Source organism: Phoca vitulina, unplaced genomic scaffold, assembly GCF_004348235.1.
Source record: "Phoca vitulina isolate PV1807 unplaced genomic scaffold, GSC_HSeal_1.0 scaffold73, whole genome shotgun sequence".
NCBI classification, from domain to species: domain Eukaryota; kingdom Metazoa; phylum Chordata; class Mammalia; order Carnivora; family Phocidae; genus Phoca; species Phoca vitulina.
This window is the reverse complement of record NW_022589776.1, coordinates 4,715,476-4,739,505: the sequence shown is the minus strand read 5'-3', so window position 1 is coordinate 4,739,505 and position 24,030 is coordinate 4,715,476. Positions and strand designations below refer to the sequence as shown.

At 47.5% G+C, this 24,030-nt stretch overlaps 1 protein-coding gene across 3 annotated transcripts in view; it reads left to right on the top strand.

Annotated features, from left to right (window-relative positions):
- ASTN1 (astrotactin 1) overlaps positions 1-24,030 on the top strand; it is a 293,665-nt gene that overhangs the window by 130,163 nt on the left and 139,472 nt on the right. For 2 of the 3 annotated variants that reach the window (XM_032393411.1, XM_032393409.1), the window contains exons 3-8: positions 5,845-6,238; positions 7,751-7,897; positions 8,898-9,005; positions 13,488-13,637; positions 14,672-14,863; positions 22,562-22,646. In XM_032393411.1, the coding sequence (XP_032249302.1) occupies positions 5,845-6,238; positions 7,751-7,897; positions 8,898-9,005; positions 13,488-13,637; positions 14,672-14,863; positions 22,562-22,646 (1,076 nt within the window). The remainder of the gene's footprint in view (positions 1-5,844; positions 6,239-7,750; positions 7,898-8,897; positions 9,006-13,487; positions 13,638-14,671; positions 14,864-22,561; positions 22,647-24,030) is intronic. The other variant, XM_032393410.1, reaches the window with a different exon arrangement.

The window sequence follows — 24,030 nt, the reverse complement described above, 5'->3', positions numbered from 1 at the left end:
TTTGTGCAACTTGCACAGAGTCCCTCTGCTGGTTAGCCCTGCTGTTTTATTGGTGGTCTCCATGCTATTAGTAACTTAGGTCTAGTTTTCCACTGGGCTCAGAAACAGGGTCAGACAAGACCTTGAAAAGTCATCTATTTACCTCACCCGTTTTCTGCCCCTGGAACATTTGGATCTAGATTAGAGTATGACTGGCGATGCCATGTGGGCTTGCATGGTTTTTCTCCTCTTGGTCTGTCTTCTTTGAAAGCCGGAAATAGATAAAAGTGATCACTGTCATCTCTGAGAGAGGTCCTTTGCCCCAGACCCTTGGGCATTGTTACTGGGTGAAAATAGGAGACACGAGCCACCAAACTTGTCTTATTTCATTCTTATTTTCTAACCACCATTTAATTCCTTGAGGAATATAATTTGAATTCAGTGTGTCCAGTTGCCTTGAGGGATAATTAATTATGTCTCAGACTCAGTCTTCTGGTTACTCCTGGGGTGAAATGAAGCTTTGAAATGTGAGCTGATTGATTGGCTGCAGTCCCTTGACAGATGGTAGCTGGAAACATAATCTCAGCTTTTCCATTTCTCTGCCAAGGGTTCACAAAACCCAGGTGACTCCCTAAACTTCGGTGACATTTGATAGAGTGAGATTCTTTATTCTGGGAGTATATGACACTGATATGGGATGAGGGACGGATTCCACTGGCCCCAGAGGTATCCCTAGAGTATCACCTCCAGTCCAAGATATCTTTAGCTACCACAGCTTCTTCTGTTATGAGGAGTAATGACATTTCCAGTTCTTGTGATCTGTTTTCATCTTCCTCTTGTGCCTGTATTTGCCTTTAAAAACCAATTATACAGATTATTTCGTCAAACTTGAATGTAAAGTCCATGAGATCAGGGACTGTCCCTGTACTATTCACTGCAGTATCTCCATCACAGTGATCACTAGAAACGTGCCTTACCGAAGTGAGTATATACTTGAATGATTGAGTAATGAATTGAATGAATGAGTTACATAAGCAACTGATTTCAATAAGCTTTGCTGGCAAGCGCACAGAAGGTGTCTATATTGAAATACATTCACAGATGACCTCTCCTTCCCTCCCTGCCTCCCTTCCTTCTGTAATTATCAAATACCTTTATGCCATGCACTGTGCTTGGCCCTGGAGCTTAGTGGTCCCTGCTTTCATGAGGTCTGTAATCCAATAGATGAGATGCACAAGCAAATCAAAGGTAAAATATTTGTGGTCAGAGTTATGTGGAGGGTTCTGTGGGCAGTTCAGTGAAACAAGGGAAGAACTGGCTGAGGTTATGTCACTGAACTGACTTAGAAGGACAAGTAGGAGTTGGCTCAGGGAGGGAGGTGTGATCTAGACCCAGAACAAATACCTAGGTCAGATAATGAGTCAGTCTGTAGTTACCCTGTGTGATTGGGATGAGCATAAAAGGGAGATCTGCTTAGATCTGTCCCTGGGCAATCACCATCAGTGTTATATAAAACATTGTTACACAAAGATTTCAAAATCTGCAAATGATCTGACAAATCTCATACTATTCTCTCAGGTAAGTGCCGAAAATGTCAGTTTCGTAATAAAATAAAAGCTGATTTCATTTTTTTAAATCTCTATTAGAGCCAGTAGAAATGATTTATTGATTTTTAAAGAAAAATATATCTTTAAATGCCACTTTTTTTTTTTTGCATGCAACTTGTTAATGGATGTGGAGTTCTCATATACCCCAAACGTGCTTCTAGTTATTAAATGTTAACAGTTTTGAGGAAAATCAATAGAATAATCAGAAAACTCATGAAAAGATGAATAAAGAACAAAACAATTCCATACCTTGCAGTTATTGTTTTTTTTTTTTTGAATATTCAAAGTTTGCAACTTGTTACTTGTCGCTTAGGTCCACACATACCTTAATGATTTTGCCTTGTTTTGTTTTGAATGCCATAGAAGTTGAAGCTAACACACATAAATGAAGAACACCCTCTGAGCGCCGCTCAGGTAGTACAGAATTGCAAAGCCAGGGGTGCCCATGTGAACTCCTGCTCGCTTTCCGTAAAGCCTCCTGTGCTCGTCTGTGTGTTCATTCACACACTCTGGCTGGAAGTCTGGCTGGAGTGGAACGCCTGGGGGAAGTTTGTTCCTCCCACCAAACTTTATTCCATCAGACAAGAAGATGTGTGCAGCTTGCCTTTCCCTTTTTGACCTGGTTATCAGGAAGCTCCTCAGCGTAACTCCTGGTCCAGGGGCTCTTTCCATTTCATCTGCCGCCTCTGTTCCTTTAGATTATTTGAAAGAAAAACTGTAGAGCCTCTCCGACTTAAATTGAAGCTGCATAAAATTCTCTGCAGAAGTAGAGTGGTTAAAAATAATGCTAAGATCAATGAACCATGGTTTATCCAGGCATGCAAAAGCAGTCGATCGTGAGCACCAGATTTCCATGTCCTCGTTGTAGCAGGAAAGTTGTCAAGGTGGTTACATCCATGACTTCTCCTAGTGTAGTGGAGGGTCTCTCCCTACTCCTTCCTACCTGGGATCTTCTCACTGGACAGAGCAGATAAGCAGTTCAGAGGGATTTGTGTGTAGTGATTTTACAAATTATTGTTATTGTTACCAAAATGTTATTATTAAATTATAGTCCATGTTATATTATGTAACACTATATATATATATGATTATTTATGTAACAATCCACAATTAGTAAATCATTGCCAATTATTATGACACCTGCCACCAATTTGGGTTATAGAAGCAGAGAAACTGTACCACAACTTGAATACCTGAGAATCATCCTTTTTCCTCTGTCTGTGCTGAGCTTCCCCTAGTGGCTGGAGCTCGTTACTAGTAACTGATTAAGAAAAACCTAAGGTTGTTGGGAGTCACTGACTCTAAGCAGGGGAAACGTTTCAATAAAGCAAGGTTATATATGTTAAATACACTGGCTTAGCCGATCGAAAACTTGTGTTCTAGCTCCCTAAAAGTTACTACTTAAAAATAAATAAATATAAAATATTCCTAATGAAGTGTCTAGGGCCACACAGGGTAAAGGGAATTTTAGATGCACCTAACAAAGCAGTGCCATGAGGAGGATCGGGTCTAGAGCCACTTTGGCACTATCTAGTTTCATAGTTTCTCTGGGCCTTAGTTTCTTCATCAGAAGAGGAGGGGCCGAACCTAGAGATTTTCAATGGGTCTCACAGTTGAAAGAGAAATTTAACAAAATTGAGATCTAATGGTATCCTCCAGGCACCTAGGGATGTGTGATGCGCGTTGTCTTATTTTAGCATAGAGACCTTGAAACGTGAGTGTTGTCTTTCCACTCCCAACTAATCTTGGGTTTGGACACTTAGTGGGCTCATGCATGCTCCCCCCATCCTACCTGCTGATGATTTGTGGGATACGCCGCTCACTAGGGGTGTGTGTGTGCGGTGTGTAAGCGCTGTGCAGGGTCGTGTAGCCGGGTGGTTAGGCACGGAGGCTCTGCCGTGGGAGGCGTTTTGTTCCCATTCTGGAACTACTGTTTATTTGCTCTGTGCCCTTGAACAAGTTACTTAACCTCTGTGCCTGAGCCTTTTCAAAGGTCAAATGAGCAAATAGTTGACCCTACCTGGCATAGTTAAAAGTGTGGAGCATTTAGAACACGTGTCCGATACATAGTAACAGCCCCATACTGGACGGCTATTCTTGCTGTATTCAGGCTGCATCCGATCATAAACTGTTGTGATCATCTGAAAGGGGAAATTGAGGGGAAGCCTGGAGGGGCCCCCCGAATACCTCTGTGTGAGCGGGAAGTTGGTGTTTCAGCCATTCCTCGGAGATTGATGTTTATACTGCTCTTATAGCTCTTTAGGGAATAAAATTACCTCTCACTTTCACTAGCCTGATTCAACGTCTGACAACTTCTCTCACTCTGGAACTTATTCTTTCTGTGTGGCTTAATTGCCTATTGTTGCAGTTTCAATTTGGGGTGAGGGAAAGGATGGTGGGTCTGACCCTGAGATAAAGGGCCTGCTGAAAAACTAGCAAGTTGGACTCAAGCAGGGGCTCTCAGCACGCTGGTGCGGGGCTCGGGCTCAGGGGCTTGGCTGCGACACTTGGGGAGGGGGCGGTCTGCAGGCTGCAGGGAGGGACGGTGGGCTGCAGGGAGGCGACCGTCGGCCATGACCTGGAATACTTACCCCTGCACCCCCACCCTCACTGCAACTGGGCCAGCTTCATTTATGCTGTCTACTTGCATGAGAGATTTCACCAGGAGAAACGGTTCCACAGATAAAGGAAAAATCTGAAAAACATGGAGGCCAGTGTATGTCCCTGAAAAGCCACCTGACATGACCTGTCACTTGGCAACTGACTGTTGCTTCTTGTCTCAGCTGCTCTGTGCCTGTTTGAAAGTGGCAACATTCTGTGTGTGTGTGTGTGTGTGTGTGTGCGCGCGCGCGCGCGCACACACACTGCTTTGTTCACGGTGCTGGCAGGGGAGGGAAGGTAAATGGGAAGATTTATCGGGAGAGGAACTTTATAAATTCAAGATATAATTCTCACAAGACTGGAGAAAGCCCTTGTTCATGTGTTTGAGGGGATAATCTTGACCCAGCCTTGTGTGGGTGGGCCCCCTGGGAATTAATAGGGGGTTTTCATCTCTAGCCTATTGGATGGGGTGGCAGTGACTGAAGCCCAAGTCGAGAGCAGAACCATTTGGCACAGCCCCACCTAATGAAACAGGTTCGGAGGGATATTGACCAAAATAAGGGGAGTGAATACAGATCGTGCGCTGGAAGATTTATGCCCGCTGAGCGCTGGGGAGCAACGGGTGTGTAAGGCTTTCCCCCCAAACCCCCCTCACCCGGAATGTCAAGGTGAGGTGCTCAGTGTCACTAAGCATGGCATCCTGGCCTCTGCTAGACAACCGAGTGGAGTCTTGGTGTTTAGGGAGTGGCCTCAGAGGATGGCCTGGGAGCATGAGAAGGTTCACAAGGAAACTCCTTTGCCAGCCGGACTCCAGGACATGGGTCTCAATCCCTCCCTCGAGCAAGAATGGGAGATCGATCACTCAGGACATCGTGAGTGGGAGTAAGCTGTCCCCTAAAGCCGTAGTGATCCAAAAAAGTCATGTTCAAATGGTGAGCGTCTGCCACACACTTGCTTGTAAATCCCTAATGGACACAAACTTCTCTTTGGATTGGTCGATGGTCTTCCCCTACCCTGACGGAGACATTTAAGGTCAGGTTGAGGCCATCCCTGATTCCATGTGACACACTCTGCTAGGCACTGTGCAGCGTTCCCTAACATAGTCCTTACCACCTTCCCAGGCCAAGTGGCACCTTCTCCATTATATAGAGAAGGACTTTGAGGTTCCAAATTTGGGGGACTCACTGGTCATTGATGTAGCCAGAGTTAGAATCTATATACATGGCTGATTTTTAAGATGTGAGACAGGAAGAAACTAGATGCCATTCTGCTGCTAAAAATTGGCTGGAAACCAGCTTTCTGCATAACAGATTTGCCTTAGCAAACTAACCCTCTCCCCTATTTCTACAACTGAAGTCATACACACCGCACACACACACGGACTTCTCTTTCACAGTGTTTGCTAAGCCAGAAGCAACTGTGGATCACTTAAATGAGGCCCTGGTCATCCCAGGTCCATTTTTCTCCATTTTCCTTCAACACCTGTCACCACGGACTGTCCCTTTGCTGCTGAGTGATGCTTGCTCTAAGTGCTTACCGCACCTTAATGAATGAATTAATGAGTGAGTGATGGATGGGGGGAGGGGGAGGGGCGATGCCTCTTTGTGGGACGAGCTCACCCATCTTCCGACGTCTGTCTGCTGTCCTCTCCTCCCAGGGTGGCATGATTGCTCTGCTGCTGTCCATCTTGTGCCTGGTGATGATCCTATACACTCGCCGGCGCTGGTGCAAGCGCCGCAGGGTGCCCCAGCCCCAGAAGAGTGCCAGCGCCGAGGCCGCCAACGAGATTCACTACATTCCCTCTGTGCTGATCGGCGGGCACGGACGGGAGAGTCTGCGCAATGCCCGTGTGCAGGGCCACAACTCCAGTGGCACCCTGAGCATCCGGGAGACCCCCATCCTGGACGGCTATGAGTACGACATCACGGACCTGCGCCACCACCTGCAGAGGGAGTGCATGAACGGAGGGGAGGACTTCGCCAGCCAGGTCACCCGCACCCTGGACTCCCTGCAGGGCTGCAACGAGAAGGCGGGGATGGACCTCACGCCAGGTGGGCAAGTCGCTCCTCCCCTTGGGGAACTAGGGAGTGAGTAGGGAACAGCTTTTCTAGTCTTGGGGCCGGTTGTCATGCATAATGGCATGTACCTGTGCCCTTTCCCGGGTGGGCCAGAAGGGTACACGCTTTCCTGAGACAACGGGACCTGTTTTCTAATGTGGGAAATCAGAAGAACAAGTATACACTGCATCCCTCTCCGCTTCGCCTTTGCACTGGAAGCAGAGACACCTTTACACCCAACAGAAGAGTGGGTTAGATAGAGCCTTTTTCTTATATAATAGAGCAGTCCCCAGGGAAATAAGAAGCTAGCAAGAAAGATCAGCGCGTGTGTACGGCATTTTTGCATGTCGCATGTTTGCTTAGGTGATCTAAGTATCCACTGAGTGGGAGGACAGAGGTGTCTGTTCTTTTCTATGACTCTGGAGACCTTGGTCTGGGGAAGGCGTGGTTGGTTGTGTTGTCTTGCCCGTGCCTCTGTGGTCTTTACAAGGGTCGTACTTCTTCAAAGAAGATTAGGAATGCAATCAAGCTGTCCGACCTTAGATGCCTTGTGTTTCTATGGAGATGCTGGGTGGAAAAGACTTGGACCTGATCGGGCTGAACGAAATCAGGGTCAACAAAATGCAGAGAGGAAATGACTGTGCTTTTCTTTTATAGCAGCCCTCCTGTCTATCTCTGAGACTTCCGTAAATAAGCAACTCCTCATAAATAAAACCCCAAGACAATGATCCCTCAAAAAACTGCTCAATTCTCTTTAAAGAAGACATTTTTCATACTGAATATTGCTTAAGATATATAGACTTTCAGTGGGGCTTTTTTTTTGATGATTTTATTTATTTATTTGACAGAGAGATAGCGAGAGCAGGAACACAAGCAGGGGGAGTGGGAGAGGGAGAAGCAGGCTTCCCACCGAGCAGAGAGCCCGATGCAGGGCTCAATCCCAGGACCCCGGGATCATGACGTGAGCCGAAGGCGGACGCTTAGCGACTGAGCTACCCAGGCGCCCCTCAGTGGGGCTTGAAAAGAGGGAAATCACATCATAGAAGTCTCGAATTTGAGGCGCCCGAGTGGCCCAGTCGTTGAGCATCTGAGTCTTGGTTTCGACTCAGGTCATGATTTCCTGGGTCATGAGATCGACTAGGTGGAAGAGGGAGAAGGCATGTTCTGCCTGAACGCACTCAAATTCAGCTTCTTCTAAAACTCTGTGCCGCCCCAGAGAAAGGAATCTGTTGTCTGTCTCTAGCCCACGGGCCACATGTGGTGACCCTAATCAATACAGAATCAATTGACTTGGCTTTTCAGTTGTCATCTCTCTCCTCTCCTCCCTCAATTTTGTAGCCCTGCAGAAATCAGAGGAGTATTTAGTCTCTGCCAATCTCTCACTTTAAAGGTTCCTTATTTCAATTCTGTGAAATTTCCATTTACGTGGTTCAAGCAGCTTTCCTTGCTCGCACTTTCTTTTGGCCTTTTCTCTGAAAGAATTTGCCTTGACTTTTCCTTCTGCAGGAAGCGACAATGCCAAGCTATCGCTGATGAACAAGTACAAGGATAACATCATTGCCACCAGCCCCGTGGACTCCAACCACCAGCAGGCCACTCTGCTCTCGCACACCTCCAGCAGCCAGAGAAAGCGGATCAACAACAAGGCAAGAGGTATCTGTGTCTGATGGGAGGGCTTGCGGGTGGCGGTTTCCTTAATATCGGTAGAGGCAGGACCATTCATATCCTGGACCCCCGACACTCAGGCATGGCTAGAGGGTGTGTGTTTGAGCCCAGGCTTTCTGGAAGCCTGTTGAGTGTTACTTAGCCAAAAAACTTAGATGTACAAACCTTCTGACCAAGTAATTTCATAAACAAGAATTAATCCTTAGGAAATAATTGGACAAGTGTGCAAAGCCGTGTGTAAAAGGCTGTTCCTCACAACATTGTTTAAAAGAGCAAAAAATTGGAAATAGCTTAAGTGTCCATCAGTAGGGAATCGGTTAGCTACCTGCACATCTGTCTGTCATCCAGTGGCTTATCATGCAGCCATTTAGGATGATAAGATAGATCCATATTTGTTCATATGGGAAGTTGCCCACCCATTTATTAAATGGAAAAAAACCCGAGCAAAATGCCATTCGTAAGGGGAGATTAAAAAACCTTTATCTATTTCTGTATCAGAAAAAGACAGAGAACATATACGTCAAATGTGAACAGAGTTTTTCTCTGATTGACAGGATTTAGAGGACATCGGGGTTGTTCTTTTTGCACATTCTCTGCATTCTTGTTATTATTTTTTTCCTGTTTATCCCATTGAATGCATATTAATTCCAGGACCAGAGAAAAGCTTTCGAGGAGGGAAATTTCCCTTCCGTCCCTTTCCACCCCCCATCCATGAAGGCCATCTCTGGCGGCGGGGGGGGGGGGGCACGGATGGAGGGGGGAGCCTGGGCTGGCTGGGGGTGGGCTCCGGTGACCGCTGTCACGAAAAGGTCCACTTCTCCAATAAATCTGGGTATCAGGAAGCTCCAGCGTCCGTGACTACTGCTCCCAAATTGTCAGTCAGCCTGCTCTTGTTTTTATCGATTTTTCTCTTGAACATGCCCAGTGATTTGGTGTCATGAAGAAAAAACTGAAGATGTCGACTGTGCTGTGCTTCTTTTCATTATAGCTGGTTCCGCCTTCCTGAACCCTGAAGGAGATTCTGGCCCCGAGACAGAAAACGACCCCCAGCTGACCTTCTACACCGACCCCTCGCGGAGCCGGAGGCGCAGCAGAGGTGGGAAGGTTGGAGGGGCCACAGCGGGTGGCGGGGCTCCAGGCAAGGGAGGCGAGGAGCGGCACAGGTGCTGGGTTGGGCTGGGGGCTATGTGGACCAAAGCCACTTTCTGCAGGAAGCGTCCCTGGACCACAGCTGGTACTTCCTCCTAAGGAAGAAAGAAGAGCCTAGAGTGGAAAATTTCCGAGAATCATCTCTCCCAGATAATGGCGCTCTCAAACAAGTGTTCAAGTTGTTTGAAAGGCTATTTCTTGGTCAGAAGACTCTCAATTCCTTCTGGAAGCCTCAGGAGTCATATTTTGCTGTTTAGACACAGGAAATAAAGTTGATAAAGTGTGTTGTATGTGAAAATGTGGACGGTATATGTACTCTTGCTTGCACAGCCACGCTGGCCTTGGGATTGGGCGAGGCAGCGGCGGGGGGGCAGGGTCGCTGAGGAATGATCCGTGTGTAATGGTATTTGACCTCCCATCCCCTCCCTGGCAGCATCATGGGACCCCAAGCCTCCAAGTCCCCTCCGTTCTCCCGGCAGGGTTCCGGTGAGTTCATGCACTCTCCTCAGTACTGCTAGAGCTGTCCTTCCGCGCAGACGCTCCCCGGGCCACTGCCCCTGATGTTCAGGTGTGGCGGTGGCAGATGAGGTGCCCCTGCCCATGACCTTGCTGGTAGCACTCTTGTCACTGAGGGAGGTCTGGGTTCAGTAGGCTTCACCGTTTACTTGCTGTGTGATATTGGAGGAGAACAACAGCTTCTCTGAGCCTGTTTCCTCATATAGGAAGTGTGTTAACAATACCTCACACACAGGGCTCCTGAAAGCATTAAATTATATTAAAATGTGCTTTTTGGGTGACTGGCAGAGCGCTATGCAGTCCCCACTGTCGATGCTCCCAGACCTCTCTGCAGTGCGGCCTCAGGCTTGTGCAGCACTCCATCCTAAGGAATTTCGGACAGGGACCTGTTGAGATACAGTGGGGGATGTTTGAGTGGCCTCCCCCTGTGTTATACCCAATGGCATTTTTCCCCAACCAATAATCAACCAATGCCCCCCAAAAGACATTTACATTTTGGCTCTCTCCTACCTCTACTTGAGTTCCTTCCACACTGAGGGCATTCTGCCAGAGATTGGAAGCAGCCCTTTTAATTCCCCAGGTCCAGTTTCTCTAAGCTTTGCTACTATCGGGACAAAATTCCTTCCCAGCACTTTTCTCAAGAGATCAGTGGGGCTCTGGGCAGCCTAACGTCTGATGCCCCAGTATCCTTGAGGTGAGAATGTGGATCCCTTGATCCTCTTTACATATTTATATACAGCTGATAGTCAACCTTGGCCCGTCCAACTCTGAGCAGGGTGTGTTCTGCTGTAATAAAATCCTGTTTAAGAAAATCCATAGTAATGAATTAGAATGAGTTTCTTTGCGGCATAAAACTGTTCCTTTAAAATACCAAGCTCTCCTAGTACATCAACTATTTATTGCTATTAACTAGACTGTAAGCTTCTTAGGGATGGGCATGTCTAATTTATTTTTCCAAAGTTCCCAGTGAAGGATTTTGCCTATAATAGATGCTTGTAAGTGTTTGTTGAATTGAACTGAATACATCAATCAGGCCGGCAAGAAATTTTATAACTCACCTGCCATAGGTCAGGCTTTGTGATGGGAGGTAGAATCCTAAAAACATGGCACAGTGATAAGGCTTAATTTAATATTATAAATAAAGTAAAATGAGTACTCAGAGTACAGAACAGGTCATTCTACCTGGCAGCAATAGGAGGCAAAGAAGGAGAAAATAATTAGACCTGGGTTATATACAATGTGTAGAATTTCTTGAAAAAGGAAAATCTAGGGTAAGGACATCCTAGTAAGGAAAATAGCATATAGAAAGCCTGGACGGCACAAAAGAACATGGTATTTTTAAGCAAGTAAAAGTAGTTCTGTATAGCAGGTGTAAGAACATAGGCCACGGGGTGGTAGGGACGGGCCTGGGTAACAGGCCAGCTCCCCGAGGACTACACCTGCATCATGAGTTTGCACTTTGATCCGTAGGTCACAGGGAACCGCTGGACATTTTGAAGCCAGGTAGAGGTGTTGGATGATGGGTGGATGATACAGAAGGACCAGGAAGGCAGGAAGATGAGTAGCAAGTTATTGCAATCACATGAGAGCAGGAGCAAGTACCCATAAACAGTGACAACACCGTGTGATAAAAGCTTTAACAGAAGGGTGCACCCAGGGCTAGAGGAACAGCAAGGGATGAGTGAGAATCTGCTCTTAAAGGTTTCAGGGAAGTGTTTACAAGGAGATGCTGTTGGAGCTGAGGCTTGAAGAGTAGGTGTATACCGGGCTGACAAGGTGACAAAATGGCATTCTGTGGAGGAGGAAATGATATGTGCAAAGTCACAGAGACATAAACGATAATGGTCTAGTCAGAGAGTGGGAAAGAGTTTACTAGAATGAAGCGTACGGTGCAGGTTTGCAGTTTGCTTAAGAAATAGGCTGGACGATCAGGAGACAGCACGCGCCTTGACGGGAGGACTCGGACCTAACGCTTCGGTTGGTGCCACTGGAGGCTTTTCAGACCAGAGGCGTCGCCCTGGTCCACTCTGCTTTGTAAAGGGTGCCTGTGAGCCCCTGCGGAGGGTAGGCGATGGTGGGGGACGTTGAGGTAGGGAGACTGGGCACATGGCTCTTGCTGCAATCCAGGTGTGCAATGCCGGGCACGGGTCGGGATGGAGAGAATGAAGGCAAGAGAAACTTTGGACACAAGATGGAACCAGATTTAATGGCATCGGAAAGGGGGAGGGCATGGCTTATGTAACGGAGGGCAGGGTCAGACAAGGTGGAGTTTTCCGACTGGAGAAACCAAGTAGCTCAGGGCGCCATTCTCCGGGTGGTGGAAATCGAAGGAAGAGGGAGAGTCCAGTTTCGCATTCGAGTGCCTGGGGGATGTGCTGGATGGTGGCAGATCTGTTGCTGCTCAGGTCCGGTTTGGGCTGGGGATAGAGATTTGTAAGTGTGGGAAAATAGACCCCTTGGTGAAAGGATCCTAAGGTGAAAAGAATATCTCTAGGTAGCAGGGGACAGAGGATCCAGAGGCTGCCTGCCACCCTGCGGTCTCTCATCCCAGCTCCTGCCAGCACACCACTCAGGGCACCTGCCGCCATAATGGGTGGGTGCTGCCATGGACCCAAATCTTCCCTGCGGTCCCGAGAACAGCCATTCCAAAGACTCCCCTGGGCCCAAAGATTGAGTAGTGCCCTGTCTGGGCTGCCGCCTCAGCTGGACCCCTGCCTCGATCCTGGCTCCTTAGCAGCGGCTTGACCCTGGACGTGCCCTGTCGCCTCTCTGATTGTCCCTCGTGGGAGCTGCCTCATCAGACCATGGTCATCGTTAAGTGACATGAGCCACGTAAAGCCTGCGCACTGGCACCTGACACATAATTACGCTTCGTAAATTTTAACTGTCACTATGAGTTTGATCTCTTTGAGACTTATTTTCCTTACCTGTGAAGTAGGTAGTTACTGTCCAGACTCCTAGATTTATTCTAAGGAAGCAAATAATAAAAATAAAATAATGTATGCAAAGCACTTCACCCAATGTCTGACATAATAGTTGCCTTTTATTTCTATCAGTCATAAATGCCAACACAGACCAGACCATAAGAAAATGACAAAGGACACATTTTCTTGGCCACTTGCCTTGCTTTCTTACTTCCCCACATCTGTTCTGCCTCCACGTGAAATGTCCCTCTTGTTACTACCATTTTATCCTCTGCACAAAAACCAGAAACAAAGACACACCAAGACAACCTTCCTTCCTATTCCTGTCCGCACCTGCCTGTAACTGTCTCCTCAGCACCCTTATTTGCTCACTAAGCTGCCATTTATAATCTCTGACTGCAGGACTGGGGGGGCCCTTCAGGCATGACAACATCCCCTACACATACAGAGCAGACTTTCCTCCTTCCCGGTCCTATAGACAAAGAGTCACCTGTAGGAATCCCACCCACAGAGCTTGGAAAGTTCCTCAGGCGGCAGTTGGAGAAGTAGTTTGAGCCATGGGAGGAAGGGGCTGGTTTGTGAGAGCACCCTCTGTGCAAGAAGCAGGGAGAAGCGCAGAGAGTTCTAGCACGTGGTGGAAGCATCCTCTTGGGCAAGAGGCTGGAGCTCAGCCAGGCGAGCAGCAGGGGAGAATGCCCTCCTTTATGATTTCTTTGTGAACCTGTCCCAGGAAGAGTGCAGTGAACTTGCACACAACTGACTGTTGTTGACCCCAAGGGCCACCAGTAGGCTAAGTCCCTCTGACTCTAGCGGCCGACATGGTGTTCCATGAGGATGAAGCTCACTGGAGTCATGAGCTGGAACATTCCCCGCCTGGGCTAGGTTTGCCCAGCGCCTCCCCTGTTTGCTTGTTTGGGCAGCAGAGCCAGATTAGCCTCCCACTGCCAAGACTCTTACCGCAATGTGTCTTGCTTGTATCTTGCTTCCAGTGGGCTCTCCCCGAAGTCCTGTGAATAAGACCACCTTGACGCTGATCAGCATCACCAGCTGTGTGATCGGCCTTGTGTGCGCCTCCCATGTCAGCTGCCCCCTCGTTGTCAAAATCACCCTGCACGTCCCCGAGCACCTGATCGCCGATGGTAAGCTCGCTTGCGAGGATGCGGCTTCCTCCCCAAAGGGGAAGTTTTCATGTTGGGCCAGGAAGATAGAGAAGCCAGGGGTCACTGTTACTTATTACTGTAAGTGAGAGAAAAATAAACCCAGATAAGTAAGGCTTAGGACAAATTTGGATTGTCCACAGATGAAATCAGAAAGCAGGTTAAAAAAAAAAAACCCATAAAATTGAACAGATTACCTCCTCTTCTCTATGCCCACTCCAATTTCTCATTTCTGTTTGCTTTAAAATAAGTCCCTATCTTTGTAGAGAAGTACAGAGCATGCTAGATACAGGTAGATAGACATCGAGAGATTCTCTGGCTTTGGGGAAGGGAGAAGCTAAGTGGAGCTGTGGAGATGATTAAGAATCAGCCATGCTTTGGTTTGGTATGCCCGGGTGAGAAATTCCTGATTGCAGTAACTTGCTAAAAGCCTAGAACTCTGAAGCAATAATTTCCTTTCGTTCTGGGGGACCCCAATATAATGAGGGAGTAGTACGGGTTAAGGAGGCCCTGAATTCGTGAAGCCCAGAGTACCTAATTGACTTGTTAATGTCTCTTCTCTCTGCTGCTAGAAGGCTGAAAACAGGTGGGGACTGTCCACGCTATTAGAGGGCCTGCTATTTCATGGCAAGTGGAGACCAGGCAGCAGGTCCCTGCCCCTTGGGTGAATGCCAGTGCCTGTGGCTGGGTCTGATGGAGCCATGCCGTGGCCATCACAGAGCTGCTCTGTCCCAGTATTCCCCAGGTCCACCCTGATAGAGATGGGATCGAGCAAAGCAGCAGGGGATGATGGAGCAAGGGCAGCAGGAGGTCCAAGTGGTGGCCAAGGCTCCATCTGCTGATCCCTTGCTCAGGGGCTCATGACAGGCCAGGGCTGGTAGGAGTAATGACCTCGGATTGGGCTAATCTGTGGAGCATCCTTTACTCTGTCTCGACTGATGCACGCACGTGTGCGTGTGTGTGTGTGTGTGTTGTTGTGTGCACCCACAGGCATGCCTCCTCTCTCTCTCCTGCAGGGAGCCGCTTCATCCTGCTGGAGGGGAGCCAGCTGGATGCCAGTGACTGGCTGAACCCAGCTCAAGTGGTGCTCTTTTCTCAGCAGAACTCCAGTGGGCCCTGGGCCATGGACCTCTGTGCCCGGCGGCTCCTAGACCCCTGTGAACACCAATGTGACCCCGAAACTGGTAGGCAGGAGCACCGGGCAGCGGGTAACTGTCAGAGTTCATGCCTCTTGCAATCACCCCCCTGGAAATCCAGACATAGTCTCCCGATGTTTCCATTGCCTTTGGGGGCCTAGGCTGTGCAAGCTGCCAGTGTGTGGTTGGGACCCTAAACATGTTGGCTTAAAATGTGTTGTCTTCTGGCAGAAGCCTTGGAAATATCCTATCTATAGCTCCAACTCTGTACCCCAGACAGGCCAGTTTAGGATGACCTGCACCATCCATTTACCATCCCATCACCGGATGTCAGCTGCTGGGGCTAGACTTTTTATGCATGTTTATTGTAGAAAATAGGAAATTTAGAAAAGCTTATAGACAAAAATGATAATCATCTATAATTCTATCTCCTGAAGAAATCATTTTAAAATTGTAACGTCCTCCCTTCCGATCTTTTATCTGTGCATGAGTTTTAGACTTACAAGCACACTAAGTCCACTAGCATTTTCTTGATTTTTTCACTTCACATTCTATCATGAAGTTTTTCCAGAACCATTAAATAATCCTCAATAACATAATTTTAATGGCTATTTGGTATTCCATTGTATGTCCATATCATAGCTCATTTCAATAGTTCCCTATTATTTGACATTTAAGATGCTTCAAATTTTTAATTTTTACAAATACTGCCAAAATGAATATCTTTCCACGTAAATGCAGGGCACATCTGAAGTTATTTTCTTCAGATAAATCCTAGGAGAGAGATTACTGGGGCCAAGGGGAGAGACATCTCTCAGGCTGTCATGTTATCGGATGGGGCTGGGGCTTCCTCGAGAGGGTCCACATGCGGACACGGCACGCCCAGAGCTTCATGAGCTCCGTGATCCTGAGGAGTGTGGGCCCCTCCTTCCAAGTTGCTGTGCACTTTCCTTGTAGAAGGTATTCATCTACAACAGTCTTCATAAAGACCTGGTTCCAGTAGATTCAGTACCACAAATAGATCCTTCCCAGAGAAGTGTGAGGCCCTAGAACAAAGGAAGGCATGTAATGATAGCTAAGACCCCCAAGGGAAATGTTGGGAGTTGGGGACCAATTCCTCCAACTCTCCGTACCTCATGTACAGCTCCTTCTTCTCCACCACACACACACACACACACACACACACACACACACGTATATACATGTACATGCACAAACGTACCCATATACACATACATACATATGCACACACATGCACACATATACACACATACATACGCACATACACAGTGCACACACTCACCCCTACAGATGCATTTCTCTCAGGTGCTGGGGTGGAGGGCTATTAGTAGAGATGGAGTCCAAGAGATAGAGCCCTGCTTCTGTTACAGTGCATTGCTGTCTGTCTTTGGGAGGGTAACAGGCGGCAGCAACATCCAAAGTTCACCTTCTTAGGTGTTGTTCTAAGAGTTGTTTTCACCTGGGCCCATCGTAGGGATTCCAGGCCCCCATATGGAAGAGAAAGTATAGAATTTTAAACATTTGATGTCTAAGACTGTGCTTACTTACTGCTCTTCCCACGCTGTCAGGCAAACACCAAATCAAACAGATGGGCTGTGCACCAGGCCCAAAAACCAGTGTGCTCGGGAGAAAGGGAAAAAGGCTCGTCTCCAAGGCGGGGCCTTTCTGTTCAGCAGAGCTGGTCTGTGGTCCCCCCCGGCTGACTTGGAGTGGGAGATCCTGGGACAAGCTCAGGGCTTCAACTCACCTCTGAGAAAAGCCTCATCTCCAGAGGGCCTTGGAAGGTTTTCCTGAGGTTTTAAAGAACAGGAAGCACTTGTAATTACATGTGGGGGGGAAGCGATTGGTGTTTTGAGCATGGAGGGGTCTTAGAGAGAAATGAGCTGCTTGAGATCACTGTGTGAATTCCCCCAAGAATATACATAACTCACCCAAAGCCCCACAGCTTCCCAAGACATAGTCCGTGTTCCATCCATCATGAAGTCAGAGCAGAGGTGGGATTTTCAAGGGCTGCTTGATTTCCCCAGACATGTCAGATCCAACGTATTTGTCGTGGAAGACTATGTAAGCAGCCATCACTACTGAGCATGCTACCCGAGCCAGGAGCTGGGGCGACTCCTTGTCCACGGTGAAGTTCCCATCACCTGCTTCTTCAGTCTTCCCAGGTGTCTCAGTTCTAATCCTTGCTGAAAATGACTGTGGGAAGCCCTCCTCTGCTAGTGGTTTCCCAGTATCTGTGACAATTAATGAATATCCAACCAGAAGGCCAGGAGGGAGACTGCAGAGAAGAACCCAGATCCCACACCAGAGAACTAAGGTGCAACATCTTCATTTGGGGGGGGCAGCTGAGAAATGCTGCTGCGGAGACTTTTATTTTCATTAATGCTGGAAAAGGAAGCTGTCCCCCTTCCCGCCCTGCTTCTTCCCGCACATGGGATGATGTGGTCAACCCACACGCTCATCAGTAAGAAACTTTATCGCCTCCCACACTCCATCCTAGAGCCTTTCTCCTCCAAAGAGATGAGTGTGGGAATTGGCTGCAAGTCAAGCCAACGTTATTTTTGCAACCCTCCAGCTAACTCACTTGGAAATGTCATAGTGTTGGGACATGTGCTTTCCCAGCCATGCTGAGGGGTCTGCCCATATGGAGATGTGGGACTGTGCAAGTGCACGTGTGTACTTCTTCACACACGCGCTGCACAAACACACAAACACACACACTCAGTCACTGCAAAGGAGCATCCTCTGGGGCCTGGAGCTCTCCTCAGGCAACCTTCCAGAGGGTTCCAGAGTTAAGCACATGTTTACTCATCACCTGCACAGTGGTCCCGAATAGCAGCTGTAGTAGGCAGAATATTGGGACCCCGAAGATGGGCTCCTCCTCATCCCCAGGACCTGTGAATGAGTTATGTTAAATGGCAAAGATGAATTAAGGTTGCCAAACAACTGGCTTTAAAATGAGGAGAGTAGGGGCGCCTGGGTGGCTCAGTTGGTGAAGCGTCCGACTCTTGGTTTTGGCTCAGGTCATGATCTCAGGGTTCTGAGATCGAGCCCTGAGTTGGGCTCCCTACTCAGTGGAGAGTCTGCTTGAGATTCTCTCCCTCTGCCCCACCCCCTGCTCACTCTAGCGCTCTCTTGCTCTCTCTCAAATAAATAAATCTTTAAAAAAAATAGATAAAATGAGGAGAGTATCTTGGATCAACTAGGCAGGCCCAGTGCAATCACAAGGGTACTTAAAAGTGGAAGAGGGAGGCAGAAGAGGAGGCCAGACCCTACCACACGAGATACTAGAAGGACTCCACCAGCCACTGCCAGCTTTGAAGCTGGAGGAAGGGGGCACGATGTAAGGAAATGGGGGCAGCCTCCAGAAGCTGGAAAAGGCAAGGAAACAGATCCTCCTCTCGAGGCTCCGAAAAGGAACATAGCCCTCCGGACCCCTTTGTGTTTAGCCCCGTGAGACTTACCGTCAGACTTCTGACCTACAGAACTGTAAGATAATAAATTAGTGTTGTTTCAACCACTAACTTTGTGATCATTGTCATGGCACCTGTAGAAACAGGAGGAGGAAAAGGGCAGAGAAAGGACAAGCGTCATTATGCTCCTCTTTGTAGCTCCCCAGCCCCATTTATAGAGGCCACATAGACCTTCCAAAAATGTGTCAGGAGTCTACAGAAGCACTGAAACTGGAGGAAGCTTGCTGATCTGTTTTCCCTTACAGCCTCCGTTCTACATTCTAGCAACACACTGTTTGGGAGGGATGTAAGTTACCTAGAACTGTGAGCCCAGTGCCTGGAAGCTCTTGGCCAACCGCACACTGACATTCTTCCCCAGATCCTCCCAGGTTTGTGACCCTAGGTGTGTCTCCGGCCCAGGCAGGCCACCGCTGAGGTTGGATGGCTTAGTGCCCTAGCTGGAGGCAGCCAGAAGTTGACTTTTCCTGTACCTTCCAAGGGTTTTTCTCACAGTTGTCTGTTTGCTCGCTTGCTTGGCTTTTGATGGAAACACAGACTAACTGGTTTCAGCAGCATTTCTTACCCCTCCATTCCCTGGCTTTGTTCTGCCTGTTGGGCAGCTGCAGAGACTTCACACACCTACTTGATTTCATAGCTCCCGCCAGCCCTGGCCACAGACCCTAACTCCCCTTTTCAAGATATGTAGCTTTTATGGGTCTGCAAGGAGCACAGGCTCCCAAGCTAAATCAAATTTTAATTGCCATCCAAGATTGCCATCCCCAGGCATTCCTTCTACCCCAGATCTCTCTAGAGGCCAGTTCTAACCACAGAGAAATATGTAAAATTTGGCGAGGGGCATTGGACCAGTTTTCCAGACTCAATCTAGTCCTCCTCTCCTTTCCTTGGTCTGAACCACTGCCTCTCTCTCTCTCTCTCTCGAACCCAATCTGGCATGGTAGCACAGCTCCCATTTTGTTCCTGCCACGTGGATTGCCCACTCTTTCCAGACTCCCTTTTGTGGCTCAGTGAAAGCACCTTCCTTTGGGACGTACTTTGGCATATTCCCCTCTGTCTGCCCACCCAGAGTCATGCGGGGCTATTTGACTCTGGGCCTGCCTCTTGCCTGATATCTCCACAGCGGACGAGGCCAGGCAGTTAGACATTACCCAAGTCCAGATGTCTTCCAGAGATTTCCCTTTTCAGAGGGAGTACATCACCCAGTTCCATTTAATAAAAGCCAACGGCGACCTGAAGGATAGGTGACTCGGGGCTTTTGGCGCAGTCAAGTCCAGCCCAGTCGTGTCTGAGGAGCCCTAGCTCCAAGGTCTTGTGTTAATCCTTTGATGAGCTTTGCCCCTCAGTCCTTGACCTGTAGAATGGGAAATGAGGGAAGGCACAGGCGCCATACAAACCACGTCACGGCATCCAACCTCAGGGTACCAAGCACAAATCCAGGGTCGCCATTTCCTGGCCCTCCTTGTAGGGCGGTCGCCCGTGCGTGCCTCCTGCAGGGTACACTCCCTCCCAGCCGGGCACTTCTCCGTGGCCGTGACATGTCCCTCCATTGGATTCCTGCGAACACCGCCGCCGAGTCGGCACGTCATGTGTTCCCCGCCATCTGTCACAGCAGATGCAGAGACTGTAACACTTCTAGCTTAGGAGGGCATCCAACACCCTTGTGGGGTCTTTAAAATTCACAGCTAACAGTCGGAGCTCGTGCTTGCACGAAACCCCTCTTAAAGTCAAGATTTAGCATTTGGTTGCCATAGCAACTTTCCTCATCAAGTCTGAACTCCTCTCAGTGTAGATGGCCAAACTGGTTTTGAGGAGGAAGGCAGAAGGGGGACGTTTGGTGGGTTCCGGAAATGAGGATCATTTGAGACGCAGATTTTGGATCTCCTCAAACTCGAGCCCGATATGTTTGAAAATGTCTCTGTTGCTCTGACTTTGGGCTGCACATGACATTATACGGAGGAAAGCTTTCTCTCTTGTCGGCGGTGTCCCCACATAGTCATGAGTGATGAAACATCATAAGGAGATAATGACTTTGAAGGCAATTTGAGAAAGGTAAATGCGCTCTACAAGTGGTACATATTGCCATCATTAGGTAAATCGGGCTCTGCTTGAACTCTGAGTTGTTGGTGCATTTATTTTTACATGTTTTGTGGTAACTAGATATCAGACGTGGGAGGACTCCCTTTTTTGTCAGTCCTTATTGCTAGGGCGAGGCCTCGAGTCAAGACCCTTCTGAGACTCGGAGTGATGGGTCCAACAACCTCTTGAGGTTACTTCCTGGTTTTTAATGTCACACAAGGACAGTCGGGAGATGATCTTCTGAAGGGAGAAGCACGTCTGTGCCCTAGACCCATTAATTGCCTTTGATCTCTCTATCTTGAGAATGGTGGTAGTGGTGTTATCTATAAATGCAGGGTAAAATTTTTAAGTTAATTAATTAATTTTCCATTACACACTGTACAAAATCGCTACTCATGCAGGAAAACGAACCTTGTTCCTGCCCTTGTGTAGCTTTATAGTCTTGAACCCCTGCTTTCCTTGAGATTGGTAAGATAAGAGGCCCGGCTCCCTGGTGATTTTCTTCTTTTATGACCCTCTGGTACTTGCCTTCTTTATCTTTCCTTTTCCCAGAGAAACATCCTTCATCTGAAAGCTTTATTATCATCTTCCTAATTTCAAGCTTTGTTTTCCTATGTTCCACCCCTACCTCCCTGACCATTCCTAGATATAGCTCATCACCCCTGAAGCCCGTGAATTTGAGCCTATTGTGAATCTAACTCATGTGAAGCCTGAGTGTCCCATACAGGAAAGAGAGTACTGACCTCATACTCTGAGTAGAGCCCCCACAAACTAAGAAGTTGCTCATTTTCACTTCACTCCTCAGCACCTTGAGCTAAGCAAGTGTGGGGGGAAGAAAATGAGCTTTATCTGGTAGTGGGGCCCTGATGGGGAGTAGCTTACAGGTCCATCTTGAAAGGAATGGTTAAGCTTAGATCTTAACAAAAAACTCATTGCTTTAGAACCTATCCAACCCCTTCCCTCATACCTGTGGGGCCCCTTTGCTTCATTTTTATTGGTTTTTGTCTTTGAAAAGAGAAAATAGCACTCAAAGCTATTATTCTATGTGTATCCTTTTTTAAGTGTCTCTTGCTAGAAGGATGAAGAAACTGTATGCCCCTTGTCTCCTTAGGGTAAGCCACTTTTGTTATTTACCAATTATAGGAAGTCACACCCTGTTCTTTTACCACCTACGAATTAACCAGCCAGTGAAAGAGTTAACACTCATGCTGAAGTGGGACTGGTCTCAGCAGTTTAGGGATACATAACATTACATAACGAATTATTAATATAAGGGAACAGGAGCAATTTTTTTCAAGATCAGTGCTAAGTCGGGCAATGATTCTTCATCTTTGGGGGTCTCGAGTTTGCTCGTAAATCAGAATAAACTTATGGAACCCTGCCATGGGAGGATGCACATACACACATACACGGTTTCGCATACAATTCCAGAGGGGTTGTGAACCCCTTGGTATATTAATGGAGTAACTAGTGGCAATGAAGCATAGTAATATCCAAAACAAATAGAGAATTGTGGATGGTTCTTCTGTTTAACAGCTCCAAAATCATTAGCCATTTTCATTTGAAAACAAAGACCCAGAGTTCCCATAAAACCATAACAGGTATAAGTGGCCTCCTCTAACCATGGAGTTGTTCCGTGGGCTAACAGCACGGCATGGTGAGAATAAAGTTCCAGAGCCAGAGAGTCATAGATTCAAATGTTGACTGCCCTTAAGCTGTCTCCAGATCCCTTCATTTTTCTGAGCCTCAGTTTCCCCTATTGGCATAGCACAGCTAATAACACCTACTTTTCAAGTTTCTTAGAAATTTTTGATGCACTAAGTCACTTAGGTGCTCTTTAAATACTCATTGATCACCTAATATGTGCCTGGCAAGAGACTAGGCACTGAGCAAATCAGGATGAAAAAGTCCTTCTGCTCAAAGAGTTCTCGGTCTTTGTTTTTACAGAGCACATAGAGTAGGTTCTTTGTAAATGTTGGGTTCCTCCACTAGTGAAAATCAGCACGTAGTAGAAAATGGAGAGACTGAGGGTGTGTTCATTCATGTGGGTGGTAGAGACGGGGATGTGTGACATGATGGGATTTATTGTTTCATCCACACCACTATTAGAGTCGGAGTTTAATCTGATCATTTCATATTCATTTTCTCAAACAGACATGTTAATCAATTGCTTCATGTTTCTTCTTCCTACCCTGGTTCTAAGGGGAATGCCTCTGCTACGAAGGTTACATGAAGGATCCAGTACACAAGCACCTTTGCATTCGGAATGAATGGGGCACAAACCAGGGGTAAGTGCAGGGGATGGCAAGTGAGCCAGTTCCCTGATGTCACCCTTCTTTGGAGCCATAGCGTGCAGGGGAACGGAGCTAAAGGGTAGTTATATTCTGAATCGCGAATGGGTAAAAATGTCACCGTGCATTTCCATATTTATACCATTCCAGTGACGTCCGTGTCATCTTTTTCTCCATTTACGAGTTCAGAGATGATGCCTCTGACTCGCAGCCCCACAGCTTCCAGCTGGGATCTGAAAATCAAGCTGTCCCTGTCTTCTTTTTCATTCCACTGCCAGCCACCAGGATTCCACAGGCAGAACTTAGCTGATGATTTTGTTGGAGATGCACAAAGCCACACAGACTCCCGTGTGGCTCTCCCAGAGCTGGAGGAGCTTTGAGAGACGGACATGAGGAGAAACGTGTTTTCCCCATCACTGTCAGCCAGGATGACGTGTGGGTGACGTAAGGGTACTTCTGCCAGATCCCCAGTCACCCTTTCTCTCTGAGACCTTTGCTTTCCCCCAAGCACACATGACTGGGAGAAGAGTTCCCAACCTTGTCTTGTTTTTTTCTTTTATTTTTTACATTTAAAAAATTGATAAAATCTACATCCCGTAAAATTGACCATTTTAATCATTTTGAAGTGTACGATTCAGTGGCATGAAGATCATTCACATTGCTGAACCGCCATCAGCACTGTGTGTCTTCCTTCACTTTTTAGAGGCAACTTTCTACTCTGTTTTGGGTGTTGAGAGCCTGCTTTCTGCATTGGCTCACTCGTGGAGCAGGGTGGGAAGAGAAAGGGATCAATAAACACTAACAATAGCAGTCGATGGAACAGGGAAACTAGAAAGAAATCAAGGCACAAGCCATCTGAGAGTGATTGCTTTTGTGCAGCTTGGAAATGTGTTTGCAGCCTGACAAGGTGGAAAAAAGGCACCACCATCATTTCATACATTGCCATGGAGGACTCCTATCCCCGAGGTCAATGATCAGCCGCCTCTGTAGGATCCTGATGAGACCGAGCCTAGAATAGGGAGTGTAGTTCTGGACTCTCAAAGCAATAAATATGGAGACAAATGGGTGAGAGTTTGGAGAAGAGCAATATAAATGATTGAAGAGCCCAAGGGAGTGATTTATGATGAAGGATAGAAGGACTCAACTCAGAGAACTGGCCAGCTGATGACAAAGTCAAGGCATGATAGATTCCCATTGACGTTAGAAGAGGGCAAATGTTCTGGAACTGGTTGAGGTTGAGGAATAAGGACAAGAGAGAATGAAGTTAGGGGAAGGAAATCTGAGTTACAGGTCAGAAAACTTGAGGAAGTCAAAATGCCATGAAATTCTTCTGTTGGTGAAAGTGAAGGATTGCTCTGTTTCTGTTGAACTTGAGATCGTA